This window comes from Colobus angolensis, unplaced genomic scaffold (genome assembly GCF_000951035.1).
Source record: "Colobus angolensis palliatus isolate OR3802 unplaced genomic scaffold, Cang.pa_1.0 Scaffold210, whole genome shotgun sequence".
In the NCBI taxonomy this organism is placed as follows: Eukaryota; Metazoa; Chordata; class Mammalia; order Primates; family Cercopithecidae; genus Colobus; species Colobus angolensis.
This window is the reverse complement of record NW_012115267.1, coordinates 2,990,088-3,010,867: the sequence shown is the minus strand read 5'-3', so window position 1 is coordinate 3,010,867 and position 20,780 is coordinate 2,990,088. Positions and strand designations below refer to the sequence as shown.

The 20,780-nt window shown below is 44.0% G+C and overlaps 1 protein-coding gene across 2 annotated transcripts in view; it reads left to right on the top strand.

Annotated features, from left to right (window-relative positions):
* The window catches only part of PINX1 (PIN2/TERF1 interacting, telomerase inhibitor 1), a 74,591-nt gene that overhangs the window by 9,920 nt on the left and 43,891 nt on the right, over positions 1 to 20,780 (top strand). For both annotated transcript variants that reach the window (XM_011942819.1, XM_011942818.1), the window contains exons 5-6: positions 3,495 to 3,587; positions 9,672 to 9,748. In XM_011942819.1, coding sequence (XP_011798209.1) covers positions 3,495 to 3,587; positions 9,672 to 9,748 — 170 coding nt within the window. The remainder of the gene's footprint in view (positions 1 to 3,494; positions 3,588 to 9,671; positions 9,749 to 20,780) is intronic.

Below are 20,780 nucleotides of genomic sequence, written 5' to 3'. Positions count from 1 at the left end.
CCATTGCACTCCAGCCTGGGCAACAAGAGTGAAACTCCATCTTAAAAAAAAAAAAAAAAAAAGAATGTAAGCATGACCGTATAAGACTTGGAGATTAAATAGGATGTAGTGGTTTAGAGACAAACACCAGAGTCAGACTGCCTGGCTTTAATCCTGGTCTGACTCCTCATTTGCATGACCTTGGGTAAATTGCTGAACATGGCTGTACTTCGATTTCCTCTTTGGTCAAATGGAAGCAGTAGTATCATCGCTGGAAGGTTGTTGTGAGGACTAAATGCATTATAACATCTGAGGAAAGCAAGGAGAGGTACTCAGCACTGTAAGCCTCCTGATAGTGTGGCTGGCAAGTCTAGAGCCATAAACCACGATTAAGGCTAGAAAATTTACTTTACTCTGAAGGATTTCAATAAGGAATCTAGGGTTTTATTTTCTCTCTCTTTTTTTTGTTTTTTTTTTTTGGAGATGGAGTCTTGCTTTGTGGCTCAGGCTGGAGTGCAGTGGCACAATCTTGGCTCACTGCAACCTCCGCCTCCCAGGTTCAGGTGATTCTCCTGCCTCAGCCTCCCGAGTAGCTGGGACTACAGGCCCCCGCCACCATGCCTGGCTAATTTTTGTATTTTTAGTAGAGACGGGGGTTTCACCATGTTGGTCAGGCTGGTCTCAAACTCCTGACCTCATGATCCACCCACCTCGGCCTCTCAAGGTGCTGGGATTACAGGTGTGAGCCACTGTACCTGCCCTCATGATTAGTAGTTTACAGTTAGTAAAATTAGCAGATCTGTTATAAATTTTAATGAATGCTTACTAAACACATCTCTTTAGCAGTGTATCTCCTGACGAGCTGGGTTGGCGTAGGGGTGTGGGGGCTAGGCAAGCTGCTGTGATTGCTGCTTTGACACCAGTATTTTCGCTTGTCCCTCACTGATCCCAGTAAGAGGAAAGTTGTACCTTTCCTTTGTAAAGTGGGAGGGGGCACTTGGGAAAGGATGGCGAGATTGGCGCATAACTCAGACTCCGAGCAGTTTCAGGCACGAGTGCACGTGAACAAATAGATAGAAAGTGATTCCTCAAGGCCTGGCGGTGCTCACGCATCCTTCTTGATACCTGCATACTGAGAAGGTAGAGACGCTCCCCAGGTCATTCTATTGTCCTCTCAAGGCTGAGAGCTGCTCTGTGAGGGCACAGTGTGGTGGTTCAGGATGTGGCCTCTCAGGCATGTCTTTCTGGGCATTGGTCCCATCGCGGTGGTTTCCTGGGTGTGCATTACCAGTGTCGTCCTCTGTGCTGAGTTCAGGCATCACAGCAGCTCTCTTATGGAGTGGCTGTGGGAAGGAAATCCAAGAATTCATGGAAAGCCTCCAGTCCAGCGCCTAGTCCCTCATACACTTGCAGCTGGTAGGAGCCACTTTAAGCTGATAACTTCCTCTGTGATCTGTGATTGGAATATCAGCATTGAAAATGTTATGTGCCATATGAAGTACAAAAGAGAAGAATTTACTAGTAGGATGTCTTTGCAAAAAACCAAGCTGTCCCTGGGAAGTGGCTGCAGAAGAGAATATTTCAGCTTGTGGAAATAATGAACCCTTGCTGGGCTTTGCCTCAAGTGTGGAACATCTGCCTTCACGTTCTTCCGAGCCTGCTGTATAGTTCCCATTTCACCTTTGAAATAAGTCACTCCTGGGAGGGACTTCAGTGCAGTCACATGCTGTTGAATGGACACGTGCTTGTTTCGCTCCAGTATTAGGGTGAGAGTTTCTTTTTTCCCAGCTTCTCTTATATCCTCTGAAGATAGTTGGTTTGTTGGATTTTTTTTCTTTTTCTTTTTTTTTTTTTTTTTTTTGAGACGGAGTCTCGCTCTGTCACCCAGGCTGGAGTGCAGTGGCGCGATCTCGGCTCACTGCAACCTCTGCCTCCCGGGTTCATACCATTCTCCTGCCTCAGCCTCCTGAGTAGCTAGGACTACGGGCGCCCGCCACCACATCCAGCTAAGTTTTTGTATTTTTAGTAGAGACGGGGTTTCACTGTGTTAGCCAGGATGGTCTCAATCTCCTGACCTCGTGATCCGCCTGCCTCGGCCTCCCAAAGTGCTGGGATTACAGGTGTGAGCCACCGCGCCCGGCCGCTTTTTTTTCCAGTTTCTCTAACCTCATAGCTGAATGTTCTTAAAACTATAGGAAAATTTAGTCTCTCTTCTACCTGTGATCTGTCTCTGTGGCACTCTTCTATCTGAACTTGACAAGCAGATACAGGTGAGAAAATGCAGGTGGCTAGCTAATTTATAATTGACGCTAACCCCAGATCAACCTGCTCTGATCGTTCAGGCAAGGGACCACTTTCTGGCTCACATTTTCCTTTCTGTCAAAGGAGTTCCCACTCGGATGTCTTCCTCAGTGGTGTGTTCCCGCTCCCTTTGCCTTGCCAGTGGTCCTCCCCGAAACCCTGAGGAGGTGGCTCGGAGCCAGTGCTGCTCCGTCACATGTCATTTCTGATCTGTATTTAGATATCATTTAACGTGTCTTACCTCTATTCACTTTTTTAAATAACTTTTTCTTTTGAAATAATTACAAGCTTGTAGGAATTCGCAAAATGATACAAAGAGTCCTGAACGTCTTTCCCCTGTTCTCTCAGGGTGGAGAGACATTATATGACTGTGGCTTTTCGAAACCAGGAAGTTGACACTTGGTGTTACTGTTAACTGCACCACAAACCTTACCCAGTTTTCATCATTTTTTTTGGCCTCCATCCATTTGTACATGGGTGTATGGTTCTGTGCAATTTTATCACAAGTGTAGATTCATGCAGCACCCACGACGGTGAAGATACAGGATTGGCCACCACGGCACAGCAACCTCATGCTTCATCTTTGTATTTCTACTCACTGTACCTTTATCCTTGTCCCCGAGAAACCATTCATCTGTCCTCTCTCTATATAGTTTTGTCATGTCGAGAATGTTCGGTAGATGGAGTCATATGAGGTGTTTCTCTAGATGGACCTCTTTGACTAAGCACAATACCCTGGAGTTCGTCCTGGCCGTTGCAGTGGCAGCGGCCGCCCCTCTTCACTGTGGAGTGGTATTCCACTGCAACGATGGCCCAGGGGTTGCTCAGCTGTTCATGCATATTCACACGCTGAAGGAGACTTGGGGGTGATTTCGGTATTTTGCTGATGAATAAGGCTAATATGAACATTTGTGTCTAGGTTTTTGTGTGAACACAAGTTTTCATTTCTTCCTCAAGGATTTTCTAAATTTCTGGAGGGCAGCTTGGCCTGATCCATAGTATGCAAATTAAGGAAATATTTCTGATCATTTGACCGGTAGAAAGAAAACAGAGATCCAGCAGAAGGGTGCTATTGCAGAGCAAATAAATGAAAGAGTTCAATCATAAATGATATGGTTCCTAAAATTTTCTTTAAAGACTATCCACTGTTAGGAGAATAAATGAGATTGGATTACAAAGACTTTAATGTATTTTTTTTTCATCTTTTTTTTAAGATTCCTCAGACAAGAAGGAAAAGAAATCTTTTAGCCTTGAGGAAAAGTCCAAAATCTCCAAAAACCGTGTTCACTATATGAAATTCACAAAAGGTAAGATTAAGCATTTCTTTACTTGTTGTTGAAATCTGTGTATTTGTCGAGTTGCTTGAAGCATTTTAGCTCTTGGTCAGCAGTGACTTCATGCTTTATGGACAGCCTGACTGAATTGCTCTGAAACGGTGCTGGAGTCTTCGCATTGACTGTGGTGTGCCTGAGGATCTTGTTAGAATTCAGATCTGAGAGATCTGAGATGGGATCCAGGTTAGGCTTTAGACTGGGAACAAGTCCTGTGGCTGAGCTAAAAAATGGAATCAGCTTATATTTAGAGGAAAAAGGGACTTTATGTAGCTAGGTCAGAAAATAATTTTTATTTCTTGCCCAACATTTTTAGCTGCATTTGTTTTTTCACAGCTGAGTGTTGGTGTTAGATAGCTCTTAATATGCCAAGTTAGAGAATTATGCTCCATGTTGAGACCTGCAGTGTGATAAAGCACACTCCCTGGTTGACCTTTATTCCACGTAATTTATCCATTTCACAGCGTAGGCGTTCCGTGGTCATTGCCGAGTTGGGTAGAAAGCCCTGTGAGAACTGGCTGACAATCCCATTCCTTCATCACCTCCCCAGCCCCTTCCTAGTATGTGAAATCCTTTGTGCATGCGGTTGTCCTCTTCAGCCACTAGGTGGCGGTCTTGCACTGGAAAGAAACAATTGAACTTAATAGCATCAACTCTCCAGTTGTTTGCCTGTAGAACAGTATCGTGAATTAGAAACCTACTTATTACATAGTATACCTCAGAAGCGTGATGGTGATGCTGATACTGTCATATCTAGTCTCTACTGATGGTTCTTCCCTGGGAGGTTGGATGTGTTTTGCCTCGATAGGCCAGGAAAAGCACATCTCTTTGCTTTGGTCTTCTGTGAATGTCATGCATATCAGGGCATTGCTGGGAAGCTGTTAACTTGTAGAACCAGCCTGGATAGCAGTGGGAGCTGGAATTCCCACTACTCTGAAGTATTGATGATGTTTTTCATTTGGGGCCAGGAGCCCAAAAGTAAGGACTGGGCTTGGTTGAGGTGAGAGGCCGTGGCAGAGCTGAGTGGATCGGGGCTTGTGTGCAGGGAGAGGCTGAGCCTCCCTTCTCTCGTCAGCAGCCGTGGTTCTTCCGCTTCATCCTTTCTTTCTCTCACGCGGAACTTTCTTGGCTGTCACCTGTATCCCTTCTGACTGGGGTTCTTCTCTACCCCAGCCTGCTATGGATCAGAATATAGACTTCGTTGGCCCTCAGTCCTTTTGAGGAGAGGGTAAATGCTCCCTTCATACTCAATCCCTGAAATAGCACTTCTGTTTTCATTAGACTGTAGAAAAAAGCAAGATCACAGAAGGTGCTGTTGCAGAGCAAATTAATAAAACTCAGTGAGCTGTAACTTTCGGATGGTGTGGCAGCATTTTACGCTTTCACTTTTACAGGTAGAATCTTCTGATTTTCCTTTGGTGCCAGACTGCATGCATGGTTTCATCTGAAGCATTTGCTGAGGCTGGGATAAGCCTCTGTAATCTGCTTTAATCTAATGGATGCCGGGAGCATCTGCTTTCTATTTCTAGTTAAGCCACTCCTTTGCTGGGTGACCCTGTCAGACTGCTGGGTGACTTGTGCCTTCATTTTCTGTCTTCCGGCGAGGCTTCTGTATCTATTAGCCTTGCCTGGGAAGAAGGGGAAGTCAGTATGCAGAACAGAAAGAGTCCCGGATCTATTGTCAGACTGCAGAGAGTAGCTGGAGTGGAGACCGGAACGACATACAGACTGGGCCTATGTAGGAAAGAGAGAAGGAAGCAAAAGTCCAGGGAGTGCCATCTAGCTTTTCAGTCCTCGGTGCAAGCTTATTTTAAAGTTTCCTCTAGGGTGCACTATCTTAGATCACAGAAAATCTGACTCTGGCCATTACTCGCTCAGACAAGTCACCTACCCATTTCCCTTCAGACTCAGTTTCCTCTTTTGTAAAATGTGGATACATTTGTAAGTGGCTATTAAGTTCTAAGGTAGGTTCTGTTTTAGGATTTATAAGAAGTGACCCATTTATGGAACTTTTGCTTTTTCAGCATTATAGATCATAAAGATTTTAACCAGTGGGCATGCTCATCATGACAGTAACTCATTCACTTAGTTAATGAGGATGATTCATACTGTCACTCATGTATGGTCCAGGAAATCAAACAGGAAGATGGAATTTTACGTAGTTTGGTAAGAGCTACTGCCTAAATATCGGCTATATCATTATTTTTATTTTTATTTTGAGACAGGATCTCACTCTGTTGCCCAGGCTGGGGCACAGAGGCACAATCTCAGCTCACTGCAGACTTGACCTTCTGGGCTCAAGTGATCCTCCTGCCTTAGCCTCCCAAAGTGATGGGACTACAGGTGGGAGCCACTGTACCTGGCTGGTTATATCTTTTTAGTTCTGATACATAATTATTCCTTTCCCTGGTCCTGAGTTTATCATCTAACTTGAGCTAATTTATTGTATAATTTTAAAAGTCGGTTTTATCCATACTTATTTAAAAGCCCAACTCCAGCTTGGTTTGTGAATTTTTTTTTTTAAATTCAAAAGATGTCTGCAGATAGAGGCTATATATGCAGAGGGGAAAATGTCAATCGATACAAATCCATTTCTGAGGTTTTCTGACTGGATGGTGAGATGTTGGCAGGAGGGCAGTGCTTCCTCCCCTCAGTTATGCAGTCGTTGGGTGAAAGTTGCATAAACTGTAATTGTGCAGCTTTATCCTGGGAATCTTGCAGACTTCTTATTCCTGTGAGAGTCTGGGCTATTTTATGTGCTTCTTAAACAAGGAAACGACATGCCTAACGCGTGTTCAGGTGCTCAGCTTCCTGGTCGGGAAATACAGAATTGGTATTCACAGCGCAGTCAGTCCCACCCCTCAGTCGCACACCAGTGGTGAGGAGCATTCGGTTTCCTCTTCTGATTCTTTTGACATTTAAACAAATATCACGTACCACCTTGTAGGCTTTTTGAAAATTCTGACTCTTATTATTGGTTATTAGGGTCCGACCTGTGTCACCCACACTGACTCTTCCCATTTCCTGGTTTACGGTGGCTGTTAGTGGAGTTACCCTTATCTTCTGCCCCCGGCTGACTGCCAGTCTGTGTGTTTGCGATTAAAAAAAATAAAAATAAAAGTATTTCATTTTATTTGTCCTTCTTGACTGAAGAATGAAAATGAATTTCCTGAACAATCGAAGCTACCTATATAAACCCTAAGTGTTTTTTATTTTAGCAAACATATTCCTTGCCCTTCGCTTCTTTACTCTTGGCAGCTCAACTCTGCTTTTCCGTAGAGTTGGTTTTTTGAACCTCAGTTCTAATACAGCTTGTTGGGTTATTGCTAAACTGTTTCCACATCATCTTGATTCCTAAGTTCTCGTGTCTATAAAAGTTTTAGTTGCCTCCCATGTGGACATCTTGGTATTGTAAATGTGTCTGACTATAGCAGTAATTTTCCTCCCTTCCCAGTAGCTACTCTGATAGACTGGGAAACTGATAATCATGATTATTAGACAACAGCTAAAACGATCCTAAATAGAGCGTACTTCCATGAAAGCACCTGCTCATCCTTGCCGGAACTTGCAGTCTGACTCTCGGAGGCCTTTCTTACTGGTTCTGCAGATGTCATGCATTGAAGACTAATAGATGAACCAAATCCAGATAGATCTGTTTCCTATTCAGTTTTCTTAATTGTCATTTTCTCTAAGTTTATCAACAGTATTTTGTATGATTTGACCATAATTCAGAATTGAAACAAATAAGCTTTTTAAATACTTTTTAAATTTGTGGTATTTATTCAAAAGTGGCCATAATTTCCTAGTGTTTATAAGCTTTCCGTCAGGACCATTAATTAGTAACGATCTCGGTCACTTCCATCTTCAGCTTTTTACCCACCTTTTATATTCCTTTCCGCTGGCCTCTGACTGTTCTTTCTTCTCTGTGTTCTTGTTTTCCAGATCAAATGCAGAGCAAAGCCTGTAACAATCCTGGTTTCTACACTTATTTAAGTGAACTTTGCCAAAGGATAAAAATTTCTGATACAAGACTCCATCATCAAAACTTTAGACACAGTTGCACCTTCATTGGTATAGCTTACTGTCTCTGCCAGCTTGACAGTTTCCCCTTTGACTTTCAGATCTGTTTTGAATCTCTGTGTGTTTGTCTTTTGACATCGTATTTTAGAATTGTGATCTCGCATGTACCCTCCCTTCCTTAATCCCTCCAGCATTCCTTTTACTCGAATTCCTGTAAAAGAGATCTTAATTTGCATTTTCTAGAGTGTCTGTATTCCAGAGGATAGGTTAGGGATAGATGGCCAGTACACATTTTGAATTAAGTACAGCTGCCTTTTCTGAAGTACAAATTGTGCTTTGCATTGGAAAATGGGCTGTGCTGGCAGTAAAGCTGTGAGGACATCTCTACACCTCCGATGAGTTTGTCCACCTCTTCCCGCTACAACTAGTTTTCTTCCCCACTTTCCCAGTTCATTTTCTGCACTATCTGTGATGTGCATTGTCTGTTCTTAAGTAGGTTTTCCCTTGGGTCTTTTTGTGTAGGTTGTATTTAATCATAAATGAGAAGCAGGAGGGCTTAGTGTCAAGCTCAGGTAGGAAGGAGAGCAGCAGGCAGAGCCCAGGGAGCCTGCCCTCCTGGGAGGAACAGGTCATACTGCCTGGGCCACTTCATCTGGTACTGCTGCCTTGGAAACTGGTTTTGGCACCTGGTTTTGCATTAAATTGAAGGGTGTTTTGTTTTTTTAATTTCACGGAGTCACTGAGCAATGTCATATTTAAGTGCCCCAGTGATAGTGAACTAGAACCTTCTGGGTCGTGACATTACTTTTCCAAGTCAGTGTGCTACAGGAAACCAAGAAGACGAGTGAGTCTGTGACGGTGGAACTCGGCTTCCAGTGTGAAACTCACATTCCTGTGTCTGACCCAGAACCTCCCTCGCCCACAGCCTCAAGCCTTTACATGGAGTAGTTACATTTTACAATGCATTTACCCTGCCGTTGACAAATGGGAATAGATTTGGCCGACTGCTCACAGAGGATTATCGGGTAGAAGTGGAAATTCCAAAGAAGTGAATTTTAAATTAGTTGGTTTGTGGGTTTGAAATTAAAGAGTTTAGTGTTTTAAATAAGAACCATAGAGCCATTTAATTTCCTGCTCTCCCTATGTAGCCTTTTATTTAGAGACAATATAGCTAGAGCAGTAAAGAACATTTTAAGAAGAAAAATCTGAAACCCTGTCCCCCTTATACAGTATTTTTTATTTACATATATTCTTTTAAAATGTTTGTTTGTTGAGTTAATTATTAAGCTCCCATATGTCAAATATACATTCTCATTCATGTGCATATGTGGAGTTGAAGCTATGTGTCTAGTAGTATTTTTTAATCTGCATTTCATAATCTTTAAGTAGCTCATATCTCTGAAGCAAATGAGATCTATTTTTAAATGAGGAACCCAGAGACCCAGGAATTGCACCTTGAGGGCATAGCGGGAGTAGAGTGAGCTGTAGAATTGAGCTTTCCTTGCAGTCAGGATGCTCTGGGTTGTTTCTATAATTAAGTGAATGTCAAGAGTTCTGGTTCTAAAACATTTACTTGTTTTTAAAATCTAATTAATTTTGTTTACTAATGGAAGAGTTGTAATGAAACAGTGGGTAGAAATCCCAGCACTTTGGGAGGCCGAGACGGGTGGATCATGAGGTCAGCAGATCGAGACCATCCTGGCTAACACGGTGAAACCCCGTCTCTACTAAAAAATAGAAAAAAACCAGCCGGGTGAGGTGGCGGGCGCCTATAGTCCCAGCTACTCAGAAGGCCGAGGCAGGAGAATGGCATAAACCCAGGAGGCTGAGCTTGCAGTGAGCCGAGATCCGGCCACTGCGCCCCAGCCTGGGCGACAGAGAAAGACTCTGTCTTAAAAAAAAAAAAAGAAAGTCAGTAGTTACAAAGTTGTTTATTTCTTTCCCAAAAGCCATTTTCCTTTGAGGTGCCGCGTAACTCATGTCTGTGCTCCTTCTTTTAGGAAGAGCGGTCTCACTGAAAGCATCACATTGTTTTTCTAGGGAAGGATCTATCATCTCGGAGCAGAACAGATCTTGACTGCATTTTTGGGAAAAGACAGAGTAAGAAGACTCTCGAGGTATGAAGCCCAGAAAGTGTCTGCGTTCCGCTTTAGCACTGTCTGATTTTCAGCTGCGTGTGGGACTGTTTCTGTCTAGGACTAGTACTTTTCCGACAAAGTTTCCAAAACACTTCGGAGGCTTCATACACGGCCTGGATATGATCCTTTTACTAATATTAGTGGGTAGATAATGTTTTATAAGGAATCTTAAAAAAAAAGAATAAGTGTTCTCTGGTTTTTGGCTTTTGTTCTTTTGGTTTTGGTGTGAGAACTAGATTAAACCTGGGGAAGAATACCCATTGCCGTTATAATTGGAGGGGAAAATACCTCTTCCATGGCCGAGATGGGAGGGATTTTGTCCATTCTGCTCAAACTGCGTGACTCCCTTTGGAACGGAGGTGGGAGGAACGATGTCCCCTTCGTTCTCTAGAACCAGCCTGTTCCATTCTAACAGCAGCTGAGACAGCGCTAGATCCGCCCCATCTATAAGGGGGTTTGATGGGGTGTTTCCTCTATTCAATATTTTTGCTGTACAACTAGAAGAAAAGAATGGGGTGACTAAACTGCACCCTTAATGGAATGAAGTCCATAATTTATCATTCTAGTTATTAAATTGGGCTGTATAATATTGCAAAGAATTTTTTGTGCTGTTTTTAAGTGTAAGAGACAGCCGTGGATATAATTTGAGATATATTAGGATTTTGAAATACGGATTTCTGAAGATAACAGGCTAAAAATACTTAGAACCGGTATTGTCTAAGAAAATCTGGAACATATGGTACAAGACCACTGTTACTCAGCTAACCTGGTACGTTGTACTGATGTTCTTTTATTGCTTCCTAGCCAGGGCCCTTGGTGACCATAGAGCAAAAAAGAAGACTTGGTTTATTAATTCCTGGCATTTTTCCAGACTGACAGAAATCTTTATTTCTAAGGTGGTAGATATTTGTTTCTTAATAGTAATGATTTTTAGAGAGTCTAGAATTACCAGTGGTTGGAAGTCTTGTTTGGTGATTCCCTGTGCAGATTGGGACTAAATTCCTGGGTATCTTAGCGCTTGTCTGCCGCTGTACCCTCGGCAGATGGAAGCAGCAGGCTGGGGAAGGATACCTGGCTTTGGTGCCTGCGTGGACTGTGCTGAGTCACGGGATAGGCAGTGGTCACTAGGGAGGAGCTGCTCTGACATCAGTCCAGGCTGGCTGCTCCTTCACAAGGGGCTGCTGGAAAGAGCCATGGTCAGACAGGCTGGCTTCTGGTTGCACCTCTGCCCTCAGTGCCCACCGTGAGACCTGGACTAGGCCACTCTTCCTTGTTCATTGAGGACATGGCCTCTGGCTTATCCCAGCCTCCCCTCCAACCCCTCCTCCTTGACTCTCTCCGTCGTCTCCGTGTCCTCGGGAAGAACTGGAATTCCAGTCCCGCGCCTCTTGCACTCCATCTCCTTTGGTCTGCCCAGCAGCTGCCCCCACCCCACGATCACAGCCTGAGCCTTTGCATCAACTCCACATCCCTCCCACACCTTGAGATAACCCCCATCTCGCCAGCCCCGTGGGGCGCACGGCACCTTCTGCACTGGTGCTGCCACATCCCTGCACGCTGATCCTCTCTCTTCTCCCTGCCACCCACCCACCACCCCAGCCTTTGCCCTCCCGGACACCTTCTTTGCAAATGTACAATTGAACAGATCGGGGAGGAATATTACTTGTCGGCTTTTGTAGAACTTTAAGAGAATTTATGTGGTTGGTGCAGAAAGCTGTTAGTTGTAAGAGACCAGAGGTTTCTGATCCTCTGGCAGATTTCTGTTTGAGAATTTAGTTGTGTTGGGTGCCTTGAGATGTTCAGCACTGTGTGGTGTTACTTGATTCTGGCGGCTAAGTCATGTTAAAGTGAGATGCCCACCTGTATCTGAGGAGCTTCAGAAGCACTTCCCTAACGCTAGCCCCGGGAAACTCCCTTTTGAGGAACTTCAGAAGCACTTCCCTAACGCTAGCCCCGGGAAAATCCCTTTTGGTCCAGTTGGTGTAGAGATGATCAGCCCAGATGCAACATGGTGTTTTGTGCAAGATTTCCGTTAGTCACATCTTTCTCTCTCTTCCAGTTCAGTGTTTTCTTCCAGTGATGAATTTAGGTCCTACCTGTTGGTGAGGCAGTCTTCTACCAGGCCCTGCTCTCCGTCTGTAGCCATAGTTCTCAACAAGGTTGCCCTGGCATTGCCTAATGAGCTTTAAACAAACGCTAATGCCAGGGTCCTGCCCAAGACCGATTAAATTAAATCTTGGGTCAGGGCCCAGGTATCTGTATTACAAAAAGAGAAAAAAAAAAAAAAATTTTTTTTCAATACCTCCCCAACTGTTCCAGCATTTATTCTGACGTTCGGTAAGGAGCGAGGGTTGAGAACCCGGGGAAAGCCTGCCATGCAGCTGTACTGAGAGCTTCTGGCTTTGGGGTCGTGAGTCACCCTGAGGACAGAGCTCCTCAAGTCCTGCCGTGTGCACAGGGCTTCCTTGTCAAACTGCAGATTCCGACTCAGGAAGCCTGGGCGGGGGCTGAGAGCCTGCACGTCCCCATCCAAGGAGCTCCCAGGTGACACTGTTGCTGGCCTGTGTGCCACGCTGAGGAGGTCGGGCCTCGACAGTATTTTCCATTAGATGTGTGCCCACATGTGTGCAGAAAACAGAATCTGTTTAAATGTTATCACATTTAAGACAAACAGAATATTCTTTCTATAAAGCAAAATGACCTTTAAATTTATCTTTGACATCCATGTGGATTTTCATATAAGTTTGCTTTTATTGAGTATACTGGTACCTTCCTTGAGTAGACTATTGCTAAGAAACCTTACCTTGTTAGTTACAACAGCCTTTATAGTCAAAGGCAGGAGGCCTTTGATCAGATCCGTTTGAAAATACAGCCTCTTTCGGCTGCCATCCTCAGTGGGCGGGAATACTGCATGTTGTTGCTTCCCTTGGCTCTCGTAGCCGCGTCGGCCTGGATTTACATTTGGCATTGCAGAGGCCAAGGTGTTGCTGGAGGTCACCTACCTCCAGAGTCCCGGAAACCATGGCGGTGCGGGCCGCTAAGGCAGCAGTAGCTCTGTGGGTGCTCTGGTTAGGTGCTGACGCTGATCTGTCTTCAGCACCCCGAGGTCCAGAACTTTGGCGTTAACCACATTCTTGGCTTGGGTAACAGCATCACCCTTGCATTAAGCGAAGCCTACTGATTTTAATTTCTATAGCTCCTGACTGCCATCGTAGAATTCCAATTTTATTAAGCACCGGTGTGCCAAATCCTCTGCTGGATTTTCTCATTTCATCCTCGCAGCAATCCTGTCACATAGGCGTCAGCATCCCCTCTGTGGCAGTGAGGAAACGGAAACACAGAGAGAATTGTTAGAACACTCCAAAATGGCACACGTGGGCTTTAAATCTGTGTCCCTCCAATTTCAAAATCAGCCTTCTTTCTCCTGTACCGCAGCCCTGCCGAAGTTAATGAACTCTTTCACATTTAACAAAAAATCTACATTGAAGGGGGTTATTTAGGCCTTAGCAGCTTTTGTTGAGCTTCATCAGAGACACCAGTGGTTGATGCTGTATTGTAACTTTGTGGGAAAATGATTGGCTGTTCCTATTTTGTAGAAAATAATGGTTTAAATTCAAAACTTCTTTGTTATCTGTAGTCAGAGGTGAGCTGTTAGGGTTGAGAAGCGTGTGACTAGGTGTCTGGACCAGCCTAGGGAACAACTTGACTTCCTTGTTGGGGCTGGAGGCTGAATTAAGAAAGAACTTGAGCATCTGGAGCATAGATGTTGTGTTGCTTGTGTATTTTTTCATCTCTCCATTGAATTGAATGATCTGAATATATTTATATCCAAGAAACATCTGCAGCCCTTGATTAATAGTCATGAGGGTTTTTTCCTTAACTTTGTATAGATTAACAGGGTGTTGCAAAGATAGTAGAGGGATTCCGTGTACCCTTCATCTGGTTTTCCCCAGTGGTTACATCTTACCTAACTGCAGTACAGGATGATGAAACCAGGAAATGGGCATTGGTACCATCTGCTCATATAGCTCTGTGCCCCTTTATCACATTTGTGGATTGTGTAACCATTATTATCTCAGTGAAGATCCTGAACTGTTTCATTGCCACCTGAACTAATAGTTCAGTGAAGATCCTGAGCTATTTCATGCTAACCCCAATCGTAGTTGCATACCCTTCCAGCACTGCCCATGATCCTAGCAACCACTGCTGCCGACAGAATTGTCTGACTAGGAGTAGAATATCGTGTGTACAGACCACATGGTCTCTCAGTTTGACGCTGAGGCTGCTCAGATCTGCAGGAGTCACTACCCAGTGCTAAAGGCCAGTTGTCATTTCCGTGATCTACTTCCTGCAGTTAGCCAAGCTCAGTGTTATTTTCTATTTTATAAGTCTTTAGAGAACTCCTTGTAGAGATCAAATCAGTTGACGTCTTTAAAGTTCACTCCAATTGATTAAATCATTACTTAGTAACTTCAGAGGTATGTTAAACTGTGAAGTGATGTATAAGTACAAAGTGGTATCGTGACAGTTTTGTCATCTGTAGCGTGCTGGTATTGGAGAGCTCATGGTGTTGGCAGTATCTCAGGGTAAACTCACTGTAGTGAGTTTGTGACCTCCTTTAAATTGCATGCAAAATATGTGGGGGCATACAGGCAGAGCTTTCATTGGATTTTTGAAGGTGTCCTTGGTCCAAAAGAAGCGTTAAAATCTAAGACTATGCATTTAAAAGTCTTCATTCCAAAAAAAAAAAAATCACTTAAAATGTAAAATTCCTTTGTGAGCATAGTAGGAATGAACTTTGTTTGTGTAGTGGAACAAACTATGCCAAGTGAAGAATGTGTTCTCTTAATTATTTTGAATATAATGTATAGAAATAAAATTACATCAAAATGAAACAGCAACAATCCAAGCTAAATGCAAGATTTCTAGTACATGTTTATGAAACTTAAATCATGCTTTCTGTCCTCTCTCTGACCTTTTTGTGTCTAATGAAGAAACTGCTAGCTGGGCACAGTGGCTCACACCTATAATCCCAACATTTTGGGAGGCCGAGACAGGAGGATTGCCTGAGCTTAGGAGTTTGAAATCAGCCTAGGCAATGTAGTGAGACACCGTCTCTACAAAAAAATTTTAAAAATTAGCCAGGCTCAGTTGCATCCACCTGTAGTCTCAGCTACTCAGGAGGCTGGAGACGGGAGGTTGCTGGAGTCTAGGAGATTGAGGCCGCAGTGAGCTATGATCATGCCACTGCACTCCAGCCTGGGTGACAGAGCGAGACCCTGTCTCAAAAAAACAAAGAAAAAGAAGAAATTGCTTCACTGTGTTTTACATGTGGACTTTTTCATTTGTGGTGTACACTGGCCAGCGAACACCTTAGAGAGGATTTATGTTCTTATTTCTAGGTCCCCAGCATGTGACTGGCTCTAGTCGTTGGCACATGGTAGGGGTTCAGTCAGTTGAAGCCTCATCATTCATCTCTTTTTAAAAAATGGACTTTGTTACCATAAAAATCACCATTTGTATAGCGTCATCGTTGATATTTGAAATGTCTTTTCCTTTTGAAATGTTCTAATCAATAAGTATTTCTTCTCTGAGAGTAGGAAATATTCATAATCTACATTGCATGCCATGCACAATCTACTTGTCGGTTCTGGAGAAAGGATTATTGAATAAATCTTCGCTCACACCATTTTATGTTTTTAAAAATCAACCCAGTTTGCCAGAAACTGGCTTTCAGACCTTGCATTTCACTCTGGAATAGTTTTTCACAGCTCTGGCTGTTTTTCTTTGCTCAGAAGATAAAGCATTCCTATTGCTTGAAGGACTCTCCTCTGACTTTATTGGTGCTTAGTATTTCCTCCAGCCACTAAAGTTGTCAGGAGGCGCTGTTTCCCCACTGAATCCGGCTATCCAGAAGTACTGGCTTCAACGGTGAAAGATCATCATGAACTGCCAATTGCTCAGAAAACTTCTCATAAACTGTTCTGTGTGGGGATGGCTGGTTGCACATTTCTAATTTCCAAGTTCTTCCTTTTCCCACCATCTTTGTTGTATATTGATTGGAAGATAATAACTCTGGTTTGGAGTGCACCTAAATTGGAGATGTATGCACTTTCTATGGAGACAAAGAAATGATCGAAGGTAATGAATTGAGATTCCCAGGGCCCCTTGAGACCTGCGGCAGTACTTGTGCTGGCCAGTGCCTGCGTACATAAGTGTGTGTCTTTTCTCACTTGGTTTGCAATTTGAAGTTGGAGACACTGAAAAACAAATTCCATCAGTTCCTATCTGGTTGAACTTCCTGCTACTCTTTTTTTTTTTTCCTCTCTCACTTTTTTCCCTCCCCCACCTTCCCAGTTTCCTTCCTCTCTCCAGCTTGTTTCCGGATTGAGCCTTATCACTAGAGAAAATACTCCGAAACCGGAGTGAGGATGGAGAATGTGTCACCAGCATTCTCACTTCGTTTCTCTATTTAGCATGCTTCTGGCATGGGCTCCTGGCAAAATAATTGTCCATTTCTTCACCTCTCTAGCCTGATTGAATTAGAACCCTCATGAGAGTTACACTCTCCCAGGATACCAACTCAATAATCATTTTCCTTGAAATTCTTCTGCTGACTTTTGCTTTTTGAAGCAAAGCATGACTTCTTGGCAGTTTGTGTTCCTTTTTCACCTCTCTTGGTCAGTCCCCTTTTTTTCCCCATTGCTTGCTGATTATCCAGTCTGAAAACGAATTCCAAGCAGATGCTTCTGTTTTGCTTGGTGGAATTCATGAAGTGTCTTGGACCATTCATTTTTCTGGTTGGCTTCAATGCCTTAAGTTCCTCATGGAGAAGATCATTGAGAAGAGTCTCTTTATTGCCTTAATTTTTCAAGTGCCTTTTAATTGAAGGGCATTTCTCCTTTTGTTTTGAATTTTCACACTGATACCCGATGTTTATGGTTAGGTGAGTTTCATGAGGGCTTTGCAGGATGTGGACCCCCATTCCTGTACCCATCGCTCTGCCCACCCTCCCCCTGCTCCACATCTGGACACCAAAGTAATCTTTTAATTAAAAACCTTTTAGTTAGGGAGAAATATAAGCCCACAAACAAGACAAATAATACACTTGAGTTCCAAAATTCATTTTTTCCCAACAGTGATGACCTTAGTAATTCTTGTCATCATTTTGACCATTGATAACAGAATCCTGATTCAAAATGATCTCTCTTAGCTGAGACAGTTGGCCAAAACATTTTCACTGCTTTAAGGTGGAAGTTTATGAAGGTACATACAGTCTCATTTAGTTCTAGAAAGATCTAATTTGGTAGCAGCTAGATGAAAATTAGAAGGTAGGACATGTATCCTGACCACAAGTTTAACCTAAGCCAAATTATGTCCTGTGGCACCTGTCCTGAGTGCAGGCTGGGCTGTGCCAGGGAGGCTGTGCCCACTTGCTGAAAGCAACAGACTTGTAAGTTGTATTCCTCACAGGTAACTGCTTTAACAGCTCTTTGGGGGCCTGGGGGTCATGTTTTCAAAGAGTACATTCAGAGAATGGCCTTCAGGGACAGTGGTGCCTGGAAAGCATGTTATGTACAGAAACAGATGGAAGAATTGGGTATAGTTGTCAGGGTGACAGTTTGGACAAAGGAAGAACTAGCACTGACTGATGAAATTCATAGAAAGGTAACAACTCAGGAAAAGGAAACAGCCTGTATGGGCTGGCAGAGCTGCTGGGCACAGTGCACGCCTCCTGGGAGTGCCCTGTGCAGGTTCTGGTACCAGGCAAGAGTCCCAGCTAAATGCATTCAAGCCCTTCCAGTTCTGTCCTTCTCTCATTCTGGAGTAAAGAGAAGACATGAAATGATCCCATTTGAAATGGTGCTGGCAGGTTTAAGACTTGACTTGAAGTTTTACGTTTTCCTCGACAACAAAGAAGAGAACATTACTTGGCTGCTTCTTGATTCTTACATGCTTGAGCAATTTTGGCTTTATCTACTTATGCCCTTTATCCAGTAGATGAATGTGAAAGGGTCTTGATGTGTGCAAACAAGAGATCAAATAGACTTCAGGTGAAATAGCAAGTCATCTGTCTTAGCAGATTCAAGACATGAAAGAGCAACTGGAACTGTGGAGTATCAAGGCAAAGTTACCTTCACCTTGGGTGGGGTGTTCCTATTTTATCTGTAAACTCAGATATCTATAAATGAGTCTTGGGTTATATGTTTGTGTAGCAGATTCTGTTTTCCAAAGATGGCCTCAGCGATACCTCCCATTCCACATGCTCTTCTAGGTGGGCCCTTAGCACCTCCGCACCAGGAGGTGGAGTCCGGTCCCCTCCCCTCTACCTGGGCAGGCCTGGAACTTGCTTGTAGCCAAGACAGTCCAGCAATAGGATGCCAGGTGACTTCTGAGGCCTCGTTGGCTGGAACACTTGCTCTTGAAGCTTTCATGTAAATAGTCCAGCTGCCCCTAGCCCCAAGCTGTGAGGAGGCCCAGTGCCCAGGCAAGCCTCCATGGAGAGACCGCGAGCAGTGAGTTATGCAGGCTCCCCGAGTGTGCCTGGCCAGCTCCTGGCTCTGCCGGCTCTCCCCACCTTTTGACAATATCCGCCTGAGAGACCCTGAGCCAGGGTTGCCCAGCCCAGCCCTTCCTAATTGCTAACCCACAGAAATAGGGTGAACAGGGAAATGGCTGTTATATTTGAAGCCACTGAGTGTCAGGATGGTTTGTTGTGTAGAGAACTGAAATGGCTGTCTCAGGATTTGTCTTCCTGTGGTTCTATGATTAGACATTGATACCTGGTGTCAAACATACATACCTGGTAGAACCATCTGAGCCAGTAGAATGAGGAAGTCAGGTCATCTAATGAATGTTCTACTCTGGTTTCTTCTAAAGGGCAGCTCACTCAGGGCCATATAGTGTTGTGAATAGGCACTTGAGAGTTTCATATGCCTGCCTGTGAGCCCAAGAGTAGTTTGAAGACTGCGTGATTTGGGGCAAGTTATTTAACCTCTCTGAGCCCCAGCTTCTTCATTTGTAAATGGGGATAATAAAAGATCCAGGGAAGGTTAAATGATAAGCCATGTAAAACTCTTAGTTAGCTGCTGCTGCTGAGACCACTGTCATCACAGTCAGCACCAACACTCTCACAGTTTCAAATAGCCAGTAATAATTTCTGTGAGACATCCTTTAGAGCTGAGAAAATTGTATCTATGTGTGCGTAGTCACAATATTTGGTATAAACCTACTGAGTAAATGGGGTCATTGCTGAGAAGCACGTCCTTCTCAAAGTCCTCTAGTGAAGTGACTCCTGCCTGCCGTTTTGCCATTACGGCAATGGCACAGGACCTCCTAACGCATCAATTTTGTTTAATTGATGTTGAAGATAAGTAATGACGAAGGCAATAACCTTTTAATGCCATGTTCTCTGCAGTTTTGGGTGGAAGTACAGACCTTGGTCACTTGTTTTCCTTCACAGTAGTGAGCACCCGCTGACATGCTCGGTGGTTCCCTTGTTGACTGCCTGCCTTCCCTCAGGAGACTGCGATCTCTGCAAGGGCAGGAATTTTTATATTTCCTCATATCTAGAACCACGCTTGGCATGGAGTGGGTTCTCAGTAAGGTTCTTGCCGAATTGAATTCATTTGTTGAAATATGCCTTAAACATGTGGGGACAAAGGCAGGGAGCTGCTAATGCTCACCGAGTCTGTCAGGAGACATAGACGCACAGAAGAATTGGAAATTGAGCTAGGCCTGAAGGGTGGGAGTTCTCTCGCTGGACAAGGCATCAAAAGGCAGAAGCAGCATGAGCCTTGACTCGTCCTGGCCTCAAACACAAATGCCAGTGGTGTCCAGGAATATAACTAGCCATGTGGAAGTCATCGTTAAATCAGTTGGGAAGGAAGGAAACAGTGGTGTCTTGTCTGAAGGCTTCTGATATGGTTTGGAGGTGTGTCCCCTCCAAACCCCATGCTGGATTGTAATCCCCAGTGTCGGAGGTGTGGCCCGGTGGGAGGTGTTTGGGTTGTAGGGATGGATCCCTCACACATGACTTGATATCCTCATGATAATGAATGAGTTCTTTGAGTTCACATGAGATCTGGTGGTTTAAGAGCCTGGCACCTCCTCCTGCCATCTCGGCGTGTGATGGACTGGCTCCCCCTTCTCCTTCCACCATGATTGGAAGCTTCCCAAGGCCTCACCAGGAGCAGATGCCAGTGGCACACCTCCTATGCAACCTGTGGAACTGTGAGCCAAAATCAGACCTCTTTACTTTATAAATTACCCAGCCTCAGGTATTTCTTTATAGCAGTACAAAAACAGACTAACACAGCTCCCAAGATTCATAAAATTAGAATGATGAATGAGGATGGTGATGATAAAGTGTGTGACTGCATAGCAAAGACCAGCTCCTTAGACCTGCCTTGGTGACTATTGTCAGTGGACGTGTTGAAGATGTGCTTCTTGCCTGGATATGTGAATATTCCCATCTGTCCTCCTCTTGAACTTCTACTTCTTTGTTTTCAGTGCTCTCACAGCATAGGGACAGGTAGGAAGCTTAGAGAACCTGCAGTGCAATGGGATATTGGCCGGGGGAGTGACTTGGGTGTGAATAGTGCTTGAGGTGGGTTACTCACAGCCTCTTCCAATTCAGAGTGCAGGGAAAATCAGCCCCGTGAGTAAGAAGCATTACAGAGCTAGATTTTCTATTGAGCACAGCTTTTGATAAAAGGAAGAAGAGCTAGATATTGACTTTTGGGGGCCTATTCGATCAGTGGTCTGTAAATCAACAGATAAATTATTGCTCTTCAGAAGCAGGAAGGCTACTCTTTGGCTCGAAGACGTGTGTGCCTTTCTTTTATTTGTTTTTTCTCTTTATTGGTAGAGGATCTTCCCTCCAGCCACTTGCTCCTTAGGGGTTTTGTTAAGGACTGAAGGGGAACTGAAGGGAGCTCTTTTGATTTATCTTCTGTTCTTTCCTCTTGGTCACTCCACAGGGCTGAAATAGCCGAGTTGGCTTTAATGT